This window comes from Vigna radiata, chromosome 1, assembly GCF_000741045.1.
Source record: "Vigna radiata var. radiata cultivar VC1973A chromosome 1, Vradiata_ver6, whole genome shotgun sequence".
NCBI lineage: Eukaryota > Viridiplantae > Streptophyta > Magnoliopsida > Fabales > Fabaceae > Vigna > Vigna radiata.
The window spans coordinates 4,429,635-4,448,224 of record NC_028351.1 but is presented as its reverse complement, the minus strand read 5'-3'; the positions used below and the strand labels follow the sequence as shown (position 1 = coordinate 4,448,224).

Here is an 18,590-nt window from a genome sequence, read left to right as displayed (position 1 = left end):
ATTCACATTTCTTAATCTAAATAATTTTATTTAATATTTTTCTTTTGAAGTCTTTTACTTTCTGTCCTCTGGTCAAAATAAAAATAAAAAAAAATCGAATTTCATAATTTTATTATTTTATTAATGAATTAAAATTATGATTCATTAATAAAATTATGATTCAAATAACAACAACCATATTAGTTGACTTTGAGAAAGTTGATAGTGTAACACAGTGGTGGAAAAAGTACATATTGTACCAACCAATTAAACCGATGTTCACGGGTAAAGACTCTTTTATTTTGATTATTAGTTTTAAAAAATAAAAATATTATTTAAAACAAAATAAATTTTTGACAAACATACAATTTTAATGTAAAAAGAAGGAAATAAATATTACTGCGCCTTTGATTTATTTTTCAAACAATGGCATTTAAGCAAAAAGTTAAATCAAATAATGGGCAAAGTAGAAATTTAGCAAAAGTAGAAGGAGGTAAGGGCAACACATTTTCATAATGAAACATTAACTAATGTAGTGTTAGTTTGAGAAAGAAAACCTAAAAAAATAACTAAAATAACTGCTTGTACTGTGTGAAGGTAACATTGGCTTATTAGTCTTCAAAGTCACAATAAGAGCAAAGACAAGCGAACTAATTAATTAATTAAGTAATTAATATGGTGAGGGTATTTCCGGTAATTCAGGCGGGAATAAGATCCGCGCCTTGTCGCCATGTCATTATCGCTCAGATTTGTGATTGCGATTTCCAGTTTCTGGTTTTTCTCTCTCCTCCTTTTTGTTTCTCTCTCTCTCTTTGCCGTTTCAATTTCTAACGTTGGAACGCAAAAGAAGTACAAGAAAATGGTGAACTGAGAAAGACCCAGGTGAGGGAAAAAATGAAAATGATTCGGGTTGCATGAAAGTGTCGTGCTTGAAGTGAAGATAGTGTGGAGACTGTAAAGTTTCAATCTTTTCTGTCATACAGGTTCCAAAGTTGGAAAAAACACCAAAAAGGTAATTAGTTAGCACTTCATTCACTCACTGGTCCACGATCCATAATAGTTCATACCAAACGCTTCGTGCTTCGTGGTTCTTTGAATTGGGAGGTTGAGTTTCTGCTAAGCCTGTTGAAAAAGATTACCAACTTGGGGAGCAGACAGCGAGACACAGATGGTGTGAAAAGAAATTCATTAGCATTGTTGCAAAGAATGAATGAGTGAGAGAGAGAGAGAGAGAGAGAGAAAAAGGTCTTAACTTGACTGATGTACTATATTTTTTGTGTTGTGTGTGTGAACTGTGAAGTGGAAGGGGGACAACAGCGTATCTGGGAAAATCGGGAAAATTCGATTTAGTTTTGTTATGTGCTTAAATTAAGCCAAGAAAAAAAGTAAACAAGAGAAAAGAATAAAAAAGGGTATAAAAATTGAACAAGTACATGGTGTGAGAGAGAGAAGGGGGGCACACTCAGATCAAGACCAAACCAAATTGGTTCCAATTGTTCATTGTACAGCCACCTTGTTCTCTTTCCTGTACAGACAGGTAAACATGGTTTTTTATTTTCTTTCTTGCTCTCAAGTCTCAACAACCCTCTTTACCATCTCTATCCCTTTCTCATTGGGTTGTGTGCTTCGCTGTGTGTGTATGGTATTTTTGAGGTCAATCTCTGGCTTTGATTATTATATAGAGGAAAGAAGGTGAACGTGCTGTTCTTTGTCCTTAAGCAAACACTAGTTTCACGCCTACTCAGCATGATTATTGATTATAGTTCACTTTCATTTTTTTTATTCTGATCCTTAAATCCTAAAACGCTGTTGAAACACAAATATTGGCTGTTGGGGGAGGGGAAGGTGGTTCTTTGGAAATTGAGCTTCTTCTTTTTTTTTTTTTTAACAGCTTTTGAGACTCGTGCTTGTTTATCAGATATTTTTCTTTTAAATTCTGGGTCTGTGTGTGACATTTTTTTCTTTTTCCTTTTTTGGATGGTGGATTTTGAAATAGACTTGGTTTCTTTAATAAGAGATAAAACAAAGAAAATAATTTACCCAATTGGTCAATCATTCATTGTGCTTGGTTTGCTTTTGCGTCTTCTTTCTGAGTTTTGAATCGCGCAAAACAATGCCGCAATGATGCCGTACATAGAGTTTTGATCTGTGACCTTTTTGTTGCAACCATCAGAGAAAAGTGTATGATTTTTTGCCAGCACTTTCAGCTTTCAGCTTTAAACAAAGTGTAGTCCTCCTACATAAGCACTAACCACAATTATTTTTGGGTTTCTTCCAAATTTTTATAGATAATGAATAGGAAAGAAAGATAGGGGCAGAGAGAAATTGTTGGTGATAGGTCTTGGTTTGAAGATGAAGAGTGAGCAAGCAGGGAGCAATGGAAAGAACACTTTCATTCAGGCACATAGGGCATGGCTTCCCAAGCTTTTGATGCTGTGGATCCTTCTCATGGCTCTAATTGGTTGGTGCATCTATACTAAAATGGATGCTGACACTAAAGTCAGAAGAAAAGAGGTGCTCGGCAGCCTCTGTGATCAAAGGGCAAGAATGCTGCAAGATCAATTCAGTGTCAGTGTCAACCATGTCCATGCCCTTGCCATCCTTGTTTCAACCTTCCATTACTACAGAACACCTTCTGCAATTGACCAGGTTTGTGTTTGATCTTTCATTGTGCTCTGTGCTTGGAACTAGTTATGACATGTTGGGTTTGTTTTTTTCTTATTTCTGATTTCTTCTAATGCAATCTTGTGGTTTTTCTACTCAGATTTTTACATATCTTGACTATTGTTTGTTGCTCACCAGGAAACCTTTGCAGAGTATACAGCCAGGACAGCATTTGAAAGACCATTGCTCAGTGGAGTGGCCTATGCACAAAGAGTGGTTAACTCCGAGAGAGAATCATTTGAGAAGCAACATGGATGGGTTATAAAGACAATGGAAAGAAAGCCTTCTCAGGTTAGAGATGAGTATGCACCGGTGATATTTGCACAAGAAACTCTTTCTTACCTCGAATCTCTTGATATGATGTCCGGGGAGGTAAATTGCAAACCTTTTCAACATTTTTTTTTGCTTATATAATCAGTCTATAACTTTCTGACTTTAGTTTATCTGATGTGTGATGCAGGAGGACCGAGAGAATATTTTGAGGGCTAGGGCCACTGGGAAAGCGGTTCTCACTAGCCCTTTTAAGCTGTTGGGTTCTCATCATCTTGGTGTGGTTTTGACATTTCCTGTTTATAAATCTAAGCTCCCTACAAAGCCAACAATGGAAGAGCGCATTAAAGCAACAGCAGGGTATGTCCTTGTGAATTCTTTTATGGCTTGTGCCAAGTTTGTTTTCACAACATTTTGCTGTTTGTCATGTGGCTCATATGAGTAGTAAGAGGATGAGGGATGGTTAAAATCTGAGGTGGATTAATGCCTAAGTGATACATTTTTCTTTATATAGTTGATAATAATTATAATTCTACTGAATATCTCACCTATTTCAAGTTCAAGACTCAGTTTGTAACCCTTATAATTCCTCTAAATGTCAATACATGATAAAGGACAGACTTACTCCGGCTACTGTGTCCATTACTACTGCATTTACCTGTAATGAAGACCTAAGACATGATACTCACTTCTGTTTCATATCCATTGTAACAGTTACTTTTGTGCTACTGGTCTTTTTTTTTTTTTTTCTTTTCTGGTTTGTGGTTGGATTTCCATAATTCCTCTGTAGAAAACCTGTAGAATTTGTTAGTTTTGGTTCAATCTGATGGCTTTATGTTATCCACAAGCTTCTGAATTCCATGGTGGTGCTGAAACTTTTAATTGGAAGCAGATATGTTGGAGGATCCTTTGATGTTGAGTCCCTCGTGGAGAATTTACTTGGTCAACTTGCTGGGAACCAAGCAATTTTGGTGAACGTATATGACATCACAAACTTTACTGATCCCTTAATCATGTATGGGAAGCAAGATGAAGAAGGTGACATGTCTCTTGTCCATGAAAGTAAGCTTGATTTTGGAGATCCATACAGGAAACATAAAATGATATGTAGGTAGGTGCCTCTGGCTGTTGTACCTTTTGTAAAATGTTTGGTCAGCAGATGCTTATCATCAAGTTTTTAAACAGGTATCACCAGAAGGCACCGACAAACTGGATAGCACTTACCACGGCATTCTTATTTTTTGTGATTCTTTTATTAGTGGGTTATATTTTGTATAGTGCTGGAAATCGTATTGTCAAAGTAGAGGATGATTTTCATAAAATGGCAGAACTAAAAGTCCGTGCAGAATCAGCTGATATTGCCAAGTCACAGGTTCTTTTCCTTGCTTAAGTTAGCACAGTTTATTAGTTCCTTTTATGGCTCCATGATCACTAAAATTGTTTTTATTTTTTATTTTTCTATAATATCAGTTTCTAGCCACTGTTTCTCATGAAATCAGAACACCCATGAATGGCATTTTAGGTAACATCCGAATTTTCTCTGCCCCTAAAAAGTAACATTTCTTTTTTTACCAACTTTCTCATTACTATTAGTGATGCTATCTTCAAACTCCATGTTACTGTAGGAATGCTCGGTCTGCTTCTAGGCACAGAATTGAGTTCCACTCAACTAGATTATGCTCAGACTGCTCAAGCATGTGGGATGGCTCTGATAGCATTGATAAATGAGGTGCTTGACCGTGCCAAAATTGAAGCTGGCAAGTTAGAGCTGGAAACAGTTCCATTTGACATTCGATCCATACTTGATGATGTGCTTTCTCTTTTCTCTGAGAAGTCTCGGCACAAAGGTTTAGAGGTATGTCTAGTTGCTAAATTGTTGTGAAGGTCATTTAACTTTATGAGTTGCAGAATTTCATAATCTATTTTTGTATTGAACTAATGATCTCATTTCGTATGTCTTTCGGTGGCAATGTGGCTACTGGGGTTCCTATTCACAATTCTTCTGGCTTGGACATAATATGGTTTTGGGAACCATAGCTGGCAGTATTTGTTTCTGATAAAGTTCCAGATATTGTCATGGGAGATCCTGGAAGATTCAGACAAATAGTAACAAACCTTGTTGGCAATTCAGTTAAAGTAAGTGAATTTTTCAAAGTTAACTTCTCTAATGTTATGTGCATATTTGCATTACTAACATGTATGTGTGTTCGGAATGTGTTTCTAGCATAACTTTGTTCAATTTTTTAACTGTAGGGAGGATGTTTGAATCGTTATTGTAACAAGTAATTTATTAACACGGTAATTTGCTGTAACATTACTGATTATAATCTTGCAGTTCACTGAGCGAGGACATATATTGGTAAAAGTCCATCTAGCTGAAAATAGGATGTCCACAATGAATGGGAAAATGGAGACTTTTCTCAATGGAAGATCAGATGAAGTTGTGCATGTGTCTAGCGGTGGTTATAATTTCAAAACTCTAAGCGGACATGAAGCAGCTGATGAACGGAACAGCTGGGACAATTTTAAGCATCTGATTGCCGATGAAGAATTTTTCTTTGATGATTCAGTTAAAAAGGTGGCCAGTGAATCCTATGAGCAAGTCACCTTGATGGTGAGTGTGGAGGACACTGGGAATGGAATTCCTTTCATAGCTCAAGATAAGATTTTCATGCCATTTGTACAGGCAGACAGCTCAACCTCAAGACATTATGGTGGTACTGGGATTGGCTTGAGTATAAGCAAGTGCCTGGTTGAACTGATGGGTGGTGAGATCAGTTTTATAAGCCGACCCCAGGTTGGGAGCACGTTTTCATTTACTGCAGATTTTGGAACAATTAAGAAAAATTCAATAACTGACATGAAGAAACATAACTTGGAAGATCTACGTTCCAGTTTTAGAGGGTTTAAAGCCATTGTGGTTGATGGAAAACCTGTTAGAGCAGCCGTTACTAGATACCATCTCAAGAGACTAGGGATTCAGGCCAAAGTTGCAAATAGCATCAACAAGGCTGTTTCTTTATGTGGGAAAAATTGGTCTTTGACCTCAGGGTAAGATTTTAGTTTCTGTTATAGTTGTCAATTATGAATGAACTGAATATGAACAGAAACAGCAGTATCAACATTTTAGTAATTCTCATTAGCTTTATAGCATGTGCTTATGAATAGTGAGTTTTCAATTGTCATGGATGTTTTTACAAGCTTAACGTGAATTTTAACATTTCAAACATTCTATTTCAAGTTTCACATGCACTTGTTCTGTGTTGTTTTAAGCTCTAATTTCATAAAGAAAATAAGAAACTGCATGGACTGGTTTTCTTTAATTACTCAAAGATAGTGATGTGGTTTTCTCTAGTCAATAAATGTTGTTCTAGCTAGATTGCAGTTTTGTTTAAGATATTGATGTTGTTCAGTTCATTCACTGCGTAAACTGGTTGTATATGGCAGAATATTTCAGCCTGATATGATTTTTGTTGAGAAAGACTCGTGGATTTGTGGAGAGGATGGGATCTTCAACGTGTGGCAACTGGACTGGAAACAGAACGGGCACATGTTTAAGATACCTCAAATGATCCTTCTTGCAACCAACATTACTAACACTGAATTTGATAAAGCTAAAGCAGCAGGTTTCAGTGATACAGTGATCATGAAGCCTCTGAGAGCCAGCATGGTGGCTGCATGTCTTCAACAAGTTCTGGGAACGGGGAAGAAGAGACAGCTAGGAAAGGACACGGGTTCATCTTTTGCACGAAGCCTTCTTTGTGGGAAAAAAATACTTGTGGTTGATGACAATAGGGTAAATAGAAGGGTCGCAGCAGGTGCATTACAAAATTTTGGAGCTCATGTAACATGTGCAGAAAGTGGCAAAATTGCTCTTGAAATGCTTCAATTGCCTCACAATTTTGATGCTTGCTTCATGGATATTCAAATGCCAGAAATGGACGGGTACGTTTCTTATCATTTCCCTTATAGTTACATATAATGTATACTCAGGGGCCAAAAAATATAGTGCTTTTACATCATCGGTTTTAATTTCGTAGCAGTGTTAAAACAATTATAGTTAAGCAAGATACTAGACAACTGAACTACAGTTAGAACAAAAAATGTTTCTGTGAAGACTAAAACACAGTTTCTTGGTATAGGGACTAAAGCAACACATTTGGCAAGTGTAAAGACCCTAATATTAAAAAAGAAAGTTGTTCTTGTATAGACTGAAACATAAACTTCTATTTCGTAGGATCTTAAATAAAAAGGGTTGTGTTAAATACATGGACTGACTGAGAATTAAATCTGCTTATAGTCATGCAGCATATGTTGTATGATACTATTTTGATATTTTTTGTTGTATTATGAGCAGATAACCTAAACTAGATTGTGTACATTTTCTTTTATCAGACACTAACCAATTAAAAGTGTTAACATGATAGCTGCTGCATTAACATGAAATCTTTTTTACGATTTATATGCATTCAACTTTTCTAGTTGAGGCATCTTGACTGACTGACTATCATATCTTATACACATGCCGAAGAGTATCATATCTTGATCCAGTATACCATCAAGCACGATCTATATTCAGGGTTGAGTTTAAGTTATAAAAAAGATGCATAACATGAGCCAGGTTTTGATATGGTATGAGATTTAGGTACCAAACTCAACTCAATAATACTAGACGTAGGAGATTTATTAAGAAAAATTCAAATCTTATAGTATATATAAGTGGGGTAATTCTCATAAGCCAAGCGTGGAGACTTAACTTTTGTGTAGCATGTGATGAAACTTGTTATTGAATCTTCCATCACCAACTCTTGATATTGAGAAGGATTTGATGAAGCATCTAAATATTTATATCATCAAATTATTTGCAGGTTTCAAGCAACTGGGAAAATTCGGGAAATGGAGAGAAAGGCAAATGAGCTTCTGATGAATGGTGAATGTGGTGAAGGAAATGGCTGGAAAAAGGAGTACCATTTACCTATATTGGCCATGACAGCAGATGTAATTCAAGCAACGTACGAGAAGTGTGTGGAATGTGGAATGGATGGTTACGTAACAAAGCCTTTTGAGGAAGAAAATCTGTATCAAGCAGTTGCAAAGTTTTTCAACCCCAAGCCTACATCAGACAACTCATTACAGAATGGCAACAGAACTGGGAAAGCACCTTAATTGAATTGGACACACTCTCACTACTGGCATTTTTCATAGTTTGCTAGTGATCTGAATGTGCTTCAACATACAGAAGAAGAGCTTCAGTTGGTTTGAAGACATCTGAGATTATGCAGCATGCATGCAACATTATACACCCATATGCAGTGATCATTTCTAACCACCAGCTGAACATGATTTCAACCCAAAAAGATGCATACCACTACTACCCCAACTAGTGTACAGATCTCCCAAGGGATGAGAAAAATCATGTAAATTCAATATTTTTCTTTGGCATCTCGATACTCCCTATCAGAAGGGTTTCACTATAGTCTCTATTTTTAGTTTTGAAATCCTTTTTTTCTGTAAAATTGTCTTGTATAAGATTTGGTTAGTCACTACTGTTATTGTTCAGAAGGAAAAGGTTGCCATATGCTTTTTCCTACACTTCCAATTCCTTCCAATGACGTTCGAATAACTCACTTCATTCACACAATGGAATTATTCATCTCCTATAGTAACTTCGAGAAGCAAACTTGAGAAAGTTTATATGTATTGTTTTGTGAGGAAAGAGAAGGAAAAATGTACACGTTCAGCATGGTGATGGTGGTGGTAGCCACGTGGCAACCACAGAAACAATGTGAAGCAACATTTGTCAAGAGCTTGTAGCAAGCATAGTGAGGTGGCGACCTCTCTATATGACATGACATGCATATAGAAGGAATGAGTTAATGTCTGTTATCAACTGCATACATATATATAAATTAGGTAGGTAGGTATGAAAATGGCAGAAGTTTGAAGAAAGAAATAAAAGAAATGAATATGGAACAGTATCAGAATCAGTACGGTGCAGCTCCTACCAGTCAGGATCCTCTCCAGCGGGAAATGGAGACCACCGGAGACACCACCGGAGTTGGCTTTGGTGGTGGTGGCGGTGGTGGCAGTACACAAGTCATAGCTGAAGATTATGTTACCAGCAACAGCGACAGCAGTGGAGAGAAGCAGAAGAAAGGAATCATAGAGAAAATAAAAGAGAAGCTTCCTGGGACTGGATCACATCAACACAAGTAGCTCTCGCAATCATCAAAACTGTAAAATCATGTGACAAATGTTACGCATGTTGTCTTTCCTACATAATGCTAAATACGATTATGTCCTTCCTTCTCTCACCAAATTAATAATTATGTTCTGTTCTGTTCTGGTTCATTAGTCTTTATGGTAACGTGATTAAGTAAATAACAGTTATATCAGTCACTTAATAATTACATTACACAGTTAAATGAATATTTTGTACATCATAAAAATTTTGTTTAGATTATTGAATACAGACTATAAAATTAAAACCTCGATTAAAACTTTTTATCTTTATTTATTAGATACCTAAACTTTAGTTAAACTTATTGTTTACTATAACTTTGATGAAAAGAAGGTTTTTAAAATTAAAATTAATAAAATGTTGAGTTAAAAAAAAAGGATTACAGAATTCTCACACAGTATATTTTGAGTTTAGAAGATGAGAAATTGAAATGTATACACATTTGTTTTGGAAAATGATGACATTGTTTATAAGACTTTAAATTTTTTAAAACAAAAAAAAAAAGTTTAGTTTTTCTATATTCTCAATATTGTATTATCATAAATACAAAAACTTTTGTTTTTTTCTTTAGAAACCAGAAGCACTCATAGAAACATTAAGAAAATACTGCAAACATCTAAAGTTTAAATGTTATATAAAACAGATAAATAATTTTGGTATAAACACTGTAAACATATTTAAATTAATATTTATTAAAATTATATTATTGTCTATCATTTATTTTTTATTTATGAAAAAACACGTCTGGATAAATATCTACTTATTTTAGCATAACAGTAAAAAAAATTGAAACAATTCAAATTTCAAAATGGATTACTTTAAATTCTTGAAATATCTCAATTAAATTTTATTGAGTTAACATGAATGGTATATTTTCTATAGTCTTAATTTATTTGAAATATTATTTGTGCTTTTATTTTATTTTATTAAGTACTCTAAATATTTTATGATCAATTACGTGTTAGTGTTACAATGAATAAAAAATGTGACACTTTCTATGAATATTACGACCCTTTAATGTGTGAACTTTTTGCGAGATTTAGATTCTTGTGGCCATTCTGGAAACTCTTTTTCTTTTTAATTTCTTAATAAAACATTCCATAATGTGTATTTTTAAAATGGTTACAGAAATCTTATTTCCTAATTATAAAATTTATTATAGAATGTTCTTAGTTTGATCAATCTTATTAAAGAACGTTCTAAAAGGTTTTTAATAAATTCCAAGTTGCATTTAAAGGGTCATTCATATTAGTCGATTTACTGAACTATAAAAAAAGTTAAAGAGTAGGACTTGATCCGATAGATTTATTAGCCGTTTAAAAATTCTAATTAATTCTAATTCCTTCTCTAATCTCACAACTATATGGAGTACAATTAAGAAGAGATAAGAGAACTTAAATCAATTTTCAGAAATTCGTAATCTCGTGTTCTTGATAGTAAATATTAAAGTTTAAGAGAAAAAAACAGAGCCACTACTCTAGAAATTGGAGTTCGTCGAAAACAAATCGGAGAGGATAAAAAACAAATTAACACATCAGGTTGGCCGCACGCTGCTTCTGCGCCCCACTTTAGTATGAACTGGTTCAGATATTAACTACATATTTGGAGCAAATACCACAAAATAGTGCATTAAGGAAAATTGAAATTTATAGCCCCAGAAATCGACTTAAAACAGGCAACAGTGCAGTTGAGCTGAACCATTCAGGTACCTACTCTTCTCGGAAGAACCAATTTATCACAAGCACCATGATGAATATTTGAACTTTGCGGAATCAGGATCAAACTCATGAGCTGTATTCAAATGGTTGAGGAGGTTGGGGTTCCTCATCCACAGCCATGGCTGATGAAGAACTCTGCAATCCAGTTGCTGACCCACCAGCAGCTGAAGTGGTGGTTGATGAGGGCGTATCAGTGAGAGCAAGCACTTCTGGCTCAGTAGGACGCAAGTCTTTGAGAAGCACAAATCCTGAAGGTGCCAACTTAACTGGAACATATCTGCTGTCCTGCAAAAATTTAATAACCTTCTCCTGCGCAGGAACCACCCTTGCAGGATTAGTCAGAATCTCAAAAGATGACTCTGGTTCTGATTTCTTCTCCGTCGTTGGGCTATCAACCTACAGAAAAGTGAAATTTTAAAAGGTCATCAAGCAAACATATATAAATGTGATATGATAAGTCATGGATCTAACATTTTCAAATCAACATTTTAACAAGAATTTCAAGTATTCGTAAAATATAGATTTTAAGTCATATTTGTAGGACTTGTAAGGTCATTTTATATTATAAATTAGTAATATATCTAATTGATGTGAGCTGTCAAACATGTAGAATATTGCCTTTGCAATGAAGAAAAATTTATGCTAAACTCTGCCTACACAAAAAATAAAAAGACTCCAGCCAAGAGCTTTCAGGGTCCATTGGATCTCCAGGACCAATCATAGTCCAATCATTTCCTAATAGCAATTTAGCTACATTCCCCATCCTTATATACCAAGTTCTAGACCTACTTCATAACCACCAAATAAATAAAAGCAGTTTCATAACTGCAATCCACAATCCCTATTCCCTTTACTCAAAAGCTACGAAACACGGATAATGACCCAGATACCGGACACGACACACACCCGGACACCACAACGTGTCATCTCCAAAGTGTAGAACTAGGGGACACGGATCATTATGAATTATTTAAATTGACAATCAATATTTATGTACTCAAAATTACCTATAAACATGATTAGTTACATATAATAATCTAAACATATTGTCACCTAATACAAAAATGAATTTAATTCATCTATATAACATCGAAAAAGTGAAAAGAGGATATAATTTATAATTTAAGATATTTCATCCCCTTCTTGGTCATCATTATTGGAAAAAAAAAACACTTTAGTCGAGATGCATTTAAAGACAAATTAACAACTTTAAAACCCCACATTGTATGGAGATATGGTAGGAGATTAAATAAAAACATTCTCTATAATGCATATTTGTGATCATATATAATTTGTTCTTATTAAAATTGTTATGGAACCATGTCAAAATTATGTCAAGGACAAAAAAAAATGTCTATCGAATTAAACACTTCACCGATATAAGTGTCGCATGAGTGACATACATGTGTCGGTGTCAGACATGAGGACATACCATTTGAGAGGTGTGTCCTAGACGTGTTAAACATAAGGACATACCATTTGAAAGGTGTGTCCGGGCTTCATAGCTCAAAACTGTTAACTTAATGCTAGTAAAGAAAACTTCTACTAAGTCCGCACACAATAAAAAATAAGTTACAAATAGTCAAATAATGCTTTGAATTCAGAAATATGAAAGGAAGGCCTTCAATAATTAATTAAAAAATGCATTACCTGCATTGAATCTCCATCCTTTTCACTGGATGACTTCCCTTTTCCACCACTCGGTGCAGATGAAGAGTCAGTAGCAGATGAAATTTCAGCATTTGCCTTCTGCTCTTCAGCTTTCTTAGCCCTTGCTTTAGCCTTAGCTGATGTTGACAGAACAGCAGTGGGAAGCTTCACCGTTGAAGTAGTGGTAGGAACGGTAGTAGGCTTAGGATATTCAAAAAGTGAAGGCTTTGCATGTGACAAGAACTCAAATTTAGGAGATTTCAGGTCATAGTTCAGACCAATAAAGGCCGTGGGCGAAAAAGCCAGGCTTACAAAATAGATAAGAGGGTACCAATACCAAAATTGGCTAAAAACTGCAAGACCAACCACTGCAGTAATTTTATCATGTTTTGTCTTAGAAAGTAGCCTTATGGTCACATTTCTGCCACCAGCATCAAGGATTCCTGAGGCCAAAATTGCTCCCATCTTGCTCATGGTATCCTCGTGCTTGTCAAGGATAATTTTCTCCAACTGTCGCCTAGAGTGCAGGGTATGTCAGAAAACCACAAAATTATTGCCTTGCTGTACAAAATAAATAGGGTGGACTTACCTAAATGTTCCAACTCGTGAGTCACTAGCTTCACTGATCTGAACCATGACCATAGCCATTGCTATAAGAGCACCTTGACGAACAAAATCAACAACATCCGAAGTTAAAGGCTCCAATAAAGAGATAGCCTCACTGAGACCAGTACCAGCACAGGAAATACCCACAGCAAGTGCTGCCCCATATCGAACATGTGGATTGTAAGACTCTGATAGGAGGGAAACAATTCGTGGAGTCTGAAGTAGATAGACATTGCAAATATCAAAAAGATATCCAAAACAACAATAAAGCCACAAAAAAGCAATTCAGAACAAGGGAAAATCCAAAGATATAGAACTAACCTGTTCCGGATCAGAGTACAAAACAAAACCTAAGGCTAGAACTGCAGTCCTCCTAACATCATCACTCACATCAGATACAGCGAAATGCAGTAACTGGCGAATTGCCTTATTGTTTGCTGTTCCCCTGTACGCCAAGGCCAATGCATACATGCCACCATAACGCAATATTGGATCCTGATCACGAGTCATCTGCTCGATCAAAGTATCTGCTTCCTCTTCTCTCCCATAAACAGTAAGTGCTATTCCCAAAGCTAGCCCCCTGAAATTATTGAACAATCATAAGCAAGAGAACCCACAATTTCACACCTTGTCATGCAAAAACCATTTACCTAATAATCTTTTCATGCTGGGTCTCATGTGCATAAGTGAGCATCTCATTTGCCTTGTCACTACCAGTTCCAACCATGAGTAAACCCATACTGATACCAGCAGCCTCACCAGCAACAGCACTATCAGTGTAGAGAACGTTCTTTATTTCTTCATAGATATCCTCATCAGCAGTTCCCAAAGATGCCAATCCAAGACCTAAACATGCACCATGTTGAATGACCTGCCCATGAAGCTTGTGTTAATTATAACCACAGGTTATTTCTTATTCTACCAAAAGTACATCATAGGTTTTATTAATGAGCACCTCAACACTGGTACTGCGCAGGCTATCACGAAGAAATTGTTTGATGCCCTCTCCATGGTTAGCATGAATAAGACCAAGGGCATACAGAGCACCGCCTTCTGAATATGGACTACCACCACCTCCAGTCCCACCCTGAGGTAAGTAGGGTGCCATCAGTGACCTTCCCTGCTGCAAATGGCCTCTATGGATAACACCAAGACCAGCAGTTGCACTAAATTTGGCCCAGTTAGTAGCTCTGCTCAACCAATCCTACAATTTTCAAGGGACGATATTCTTAGGGATGGGAAGCAATAAAGATATATGGAAAACACAAGGAGAGGGGATAAAGAGAAAATTAGCCATAATAACCAACCAGATTTTCCCTGAGGAAAGTATCCACAGTTGTTCCAGCATGCATAATTGCATTGGCATAAATTGTGGCACTGTGACAGACACTATTCCTCATCTCCACAGACTGCTTTATTGTCTTAAGAATAAGCAGGTCAGACCTAAATGCAGATTACATAAAAAACAGAATAAGAACAAAGAACAATAATTCAGTGAGACTAAAACCAACCACAAAATGAAGATATGACCATACAAACTGCCTCACTTGTTATGACTGTAAAGGAACTGCAGAGTCAGTTGTATTGAAGTCTCCCCAGACAAAATTCCCTTTATTTTGTTTAACCTCTCAGCATACAGGGTTTCAATTGGATCCTCTGGCACATCAACTATAGGCGCAGAATCACCATCCGTCATTTGAACATCATCCTGTCCATTTGCACTAGCATTTTGAGCAGAATCTGCGTCACTGGGTTTTGGCTGTGCAGCTTCTGAAGGCTGAGACTTAGGTGGTGATAGGCGATCTCTAACATTTAGAAGAAAAGCTTGGTGCTCATTCTCTACCAAATCAAAAGCAATTTGAAATGCCAAAAGGGCATCATCTTTGCTTTCAGAACGTAAAAGTTTCTCTAGTATGCTTGCAACACCCTCCGGCTCATCCAAGAACATAAGACACTGACAAATACTCAGATAATCTGGTGAAGGAAGCTTTTGAAACACCTTAACAAGTAGACGAAGAACCTAGACAACAAGAACAAGGAATCAATATAACCCTTCCATCGTAAAAACTATTATTCACATTTTTACGAGTTGGGGGTCATGCCACAAAGCAACTAGTCGTTAAAGAATAAATTTGATCAACTCAACAACTTTTTCAGTTCATTTTCAAGTACTATTCAGCTGATCTTCCTCTTACTTGACCATATAAATTCATGCAGGAGCAAATATTCATCCCATTTGAGTACACAAATCATAAAGATGTAAAATTCAAATTATGAAACATAGCCCAGAGAGATATTTCAAAGATAACTAAAACCATAATCCATCTCAATGAAATACAACCCTCCAAATTCACCAGATACATACAGTGCTTAGTACTTAACAAAGCAGAAAACTTTCAATTCCCTTACCTCCTGTCTGTATTCCCTAAGGTTAACAAAGGAATGAGAGACATAAATGCAATATGATAGAGTTCCTTGAACATTGTCACTCCTTGTAATTGCCTCCTCTAGTTTATCCAATCTCCTGCATTCAATAGCAGTTCCCATAGCTTGCTGGTATTTTCCATCCACGATACACCTAAATTAGACAAAGCAACAAAAAGTGAGGGATTCCCAAGGGTTAAGATACATTTGATTTACAGAAACCAGAAGAATGATTATGGCTCGCATACTTATCCAACAGTCTCTCCACAATGGCTTCCAACCTTGGGTCCACTTTGACAGATTCATCACTTGACTCAGCTGCCTTCGACTTTAGACTAGCATATTCATCTATGGCCTTAGCTGAAGATAGACGAAAATAAACAAAACATACATTGGAACTTAGGATGGCATGATTAATCATCGTTAGTTATATTCACAGACCACACTTTATATGTTGCCTGCCGAGGGCCATACAGTTGTCTTATAAAAATAAAGATTATAACTCTCACCAAGAAGTGTGTGAACATAATCAGAATCCTCTGAGACATCAAAAAGAGGACCAGCTCCGAGGGCATAGGATAACGAGTCATTAAGTTCACCCAAGTAATAAAAGACCTGAAGAATATGGAGTGATGCATACATAGATCATTAAGATAGGCAATGAAACTGACTTCAGTATCTAGGGATGAAATTTTCCAGATAGGAGAATGAAAGCGTGTCCTTTTGGTGACTGCTTTAAAAATTGAGAAAGATAATAAAGAGATGAAAGCCAATACTTATTTTTTACATCTCAAATATTGTGAAAAGTTATCCATTTCAAAGAAAAGAATTTTGCAGAAAAATTGGTGTCCCGCTAATTTTCCATTCGAAGTTGGTTCAAGATATTAACAGATCACAGATACCTTTGACACCAGAAGAGCAGCAAGTTGCCTTTGATGTTGATCAAACTCCTCATCTTCATGCAAACTCTCTCTGTTCGACACCCATTACAAACAAACAGTTAAATCTTCTACATTCCCACTTCTAACCACGCACACTAAATATTCAATTCAAGCAAACAACAGCAAAGCAAACAACTTAGATCTTTGAGCAAAATAAGGACCATAAGCATCAATAACAAAGTCTACAAATTGCAGCACTAAGAAGATGCAGCTAAAAACATTCCCCTTCCTAGAGAAGCCACGCTTTCAGGACCACGTTGACTCATGGATTTTATCACTATATAAGGAAAGGGGGAGCAAAAAAAAATACCCCTTTGACTACTAAACCGCAATTAATTATAATACGATTGAATTACTACGATTAACCAGTTTTTTGTTCTTCTTTATTGGTCAATACACTAAGAGAAACTAAAAGCGCGCAGCAATTGAAACCATATTACTTTCGTGTAAACAAAAAGCACACGAAAAACCCAAATCCAAATTCGCAAAAAAAAAACAGAGATCGAAGGAAAAAAAGGAGAATGCTCACATCTTAGGCAGACTAGTGGAGATCTCGGGCCAGAAGGTGTCGACCAAATTGTTGAGGTTGGAGAGCGCGTGAAGCTTGAGCGAGAGATGGGGCTCGTTGAGCATCGCCAGCATCCCACCTGCGGAACTCACCAAAGTCGTAGCCATGGTTGCGCGAATAGGAGCTGAATTGATGAATAATTGCAACAGCTAGGGTTAGGGTTAGGGCTTGAGAATGGTACTTAACGGAACGAGCGATCTGAGAGGGTTGCAGAAGCAATTGCGAAAGGGTTTGGGTTTGGGTAGTTTTGGGAGTGAAATTGAAATCTGTACTATGCTTTGTTATATTAGGAGCATCTTCAATTCTTATTCAACACGAAATGGATCAATTAGTCATTTTTTTCTGTAAAATTTCAATTATTTTTTATCTTTTTATTCGAAAAACACCTAATTAGTTAATTTCAGTATATGAGACGAAATTTTGAAAAAGTGAGTTAGGCCGTTATATACATTTCGTGATTTAATTTACTGATAATTTTTTTTTTCAAATTTCCTGATAAATAAATATTTTAAAATTCATTATAAATATCTTAATATCTTAAAACTAAAAAATGAATGAGGAAAAGAAAAAAGATATGTTATTATAAACTAATTCACAAAAATATTGTATACCCAACACGTGTAATATAATTTAACAGACATTTTTAATAAATGGATCTCCTGTTTAATAATTTCAATTTATAAATATGCATTATAAAACATAAAACGTAAATTTAAAAATATGTAATCAAAAGTATGAATTAGAATATAAATATATAGAGTACTTTTAATAAGAGATTCTTAGAAGTATTTAGTCTGTTTAATACAGAATATATATTATTTTATTTTCAAGTATATAAACACCTTTTTTTTTCAAATATTGTATATAATCATCAAAAAAAATATACGAGAAAAGTGAAAGGATTAAAAGTAAAAAACTGTTTCACAATAATTTATAAATGATTTGGAAAGTTTTTATATTGCATCATTGAATTTAAGCTCAAAAACTGATATACTCATCAATGAATGTCCTATTTAAAGTGTTAAAAATAGAATAATTTTACTTTAAACATAAATATTATTTAATCTCCACTTTTTGTAACAAAAGAAAATAGAATAAGCATATTTAATAATTATCTATAAACTGTTATCTTAAATATAAATATAGGTATATTAATTGAAAACCGATCTGTTTGTTCATTTTTTTTGTTATACTTTAGTTTAACAAAATTAAGTATTTAACATCCAAATTAGCTTATGTGTATAATAATAATAAAATAATAATTAAAAAAAGAAATATATAAAAATATGATTTAATTTATTTTTTTTAATGTGGGAATAATTTACTACAAACATTACGTACAGTCGGAAGAGTGGAATTAAAACACATGCAATGCAAACCACTGATTTTTGAAACTTCCAGAGAATAGGTATCCACACATGCATGAGTCTTCCACCATTTTCTCCATTACCTAAACAAAACTTCGTCTGCAATTTCTTTCCTTCTGCATTTCGCTTCTTTCTTTGGAGGGCTTCTCCTCCTTGTCCTTA

General features: G+C 35.4%; 2 protein-coding genes across 2 annotated transcripts; one reads left to right on the top strand and one right to left on the bottom strand.

Moving 5' to 3' along the window:
• Window positions 1-730: 730 nt before the first annotated feature.
• Window positions 731-9,264, top strand: LOC106770782 (histidine kinase 4). Its single transcript, XM_014656584.2, has 12 exons — window positions 731-1,516; window positions 2,268-2,628; window positions 2,782-3,015; window positions 3,104-3,273; window positions 3,806-4,024; window positions 4,099-4,285; window positions 4,384-4,435; window positions 4,539-4,768; window positions 4,951-5,049; window positions 5,249-5,964; window positions 6,361-6,858; window positions 7,782-9,264. Exons 2-12 carry the CDS (start codon window positions 2,332-2,334, stop codon window positions 8,077-8,079), a joined length of 3,000 nt encoding a protein of 999 aa, XP_014512070.1. The 5' UTR covers window positions 731-1,516; window positions 2,268-2,331; the 3' UTR covers window positions 8,080-9,264.
• Window positions 9,265-10,539: 1,275 nt separating this feature from the next.
• On the bottom strand, window positions 10,540-17,348 carry LOC106770706 (26S proteasome non-ATPase regulatory subunit 1 homolog A). Its single transcript, XM_014656505.2, has 13 exons — window positions 17,023-17,348; window positions 16,455-16,524; window positions 16,062-16,167; window positions 15,801-15,912; window positions 15,538-15,706; window positions 14,676-15,148; window positions 14,436-14,571; window positions 14,084-14,332; window positions 13,779-13,999; window positions 13,450-13,708; window positions 13,112-13,344; window positions 12,523-13,039; window positions 10,540-11,268 (listed from the first exon to the last, which is right to left on the bottom strand). The coding sequence occupies exons 1-13, from the start codon at window positions 17,166-17,168 to the stop codon at window positions 10,939-10,941; spliced, it is 3,021 nt and encodes a 1,006-aa protein (XP_014511991.1). The 5' UTR covers window positions 17,169-17,348; the 3' UTR covers window positions 10,540-10,938.
• Window positions 17,349-18,590: the final 1,242 nt, after the last annotated feature.

Excerpts from the sequence above, each read along its gene's own strand:
- LOC106770782 (XM_014656584.2), top strand. The coding sequence starts at position 2,332 with ATGAAGAGTGAGCAAGCAGGGAGCAATGGAAAGAACACTTTCATTCAG. Across the intron at positions 3,274-3,805 it reads CGCATTAAAGCAACAGCAGG|ATATGTTGGAGGATCCTTTG; the intron begins GTATGTCCTTGT and ends AATTGGAAGCAG. Across the intron at positions 5,050-5,248 it reads TTGTTGGCAATTCAGTTAAA|TTCACTGAGCGAGGACATAT; the intron begins GTAAGTGAATTT and ends ATAATCTTGCAG.
- LOC106770706 (XM_014656505.2), bottom strand. The coding sequence starts at position 17,168 with ATGGCTACGACTTTGGTGAGTTCCGCAGGTGGGATGCTGGCGATGCTC. Across the intron at positions 14,333-14,435 it reads CTTTCCTCAGGGAAAATCTG|GATTGGTTGAGCAGAGCTAC; the intron begins GTTGGTTATTAT and ends TGAAAATTGTAG. Across the intron at positions 13,709-13,778 it reads CAGCATGAAAAGATTATTAG|GGGGCTAGCTTTGGGAATAG; the intron begins GTAAATGGTTTT and ends CAATAATTTCAG.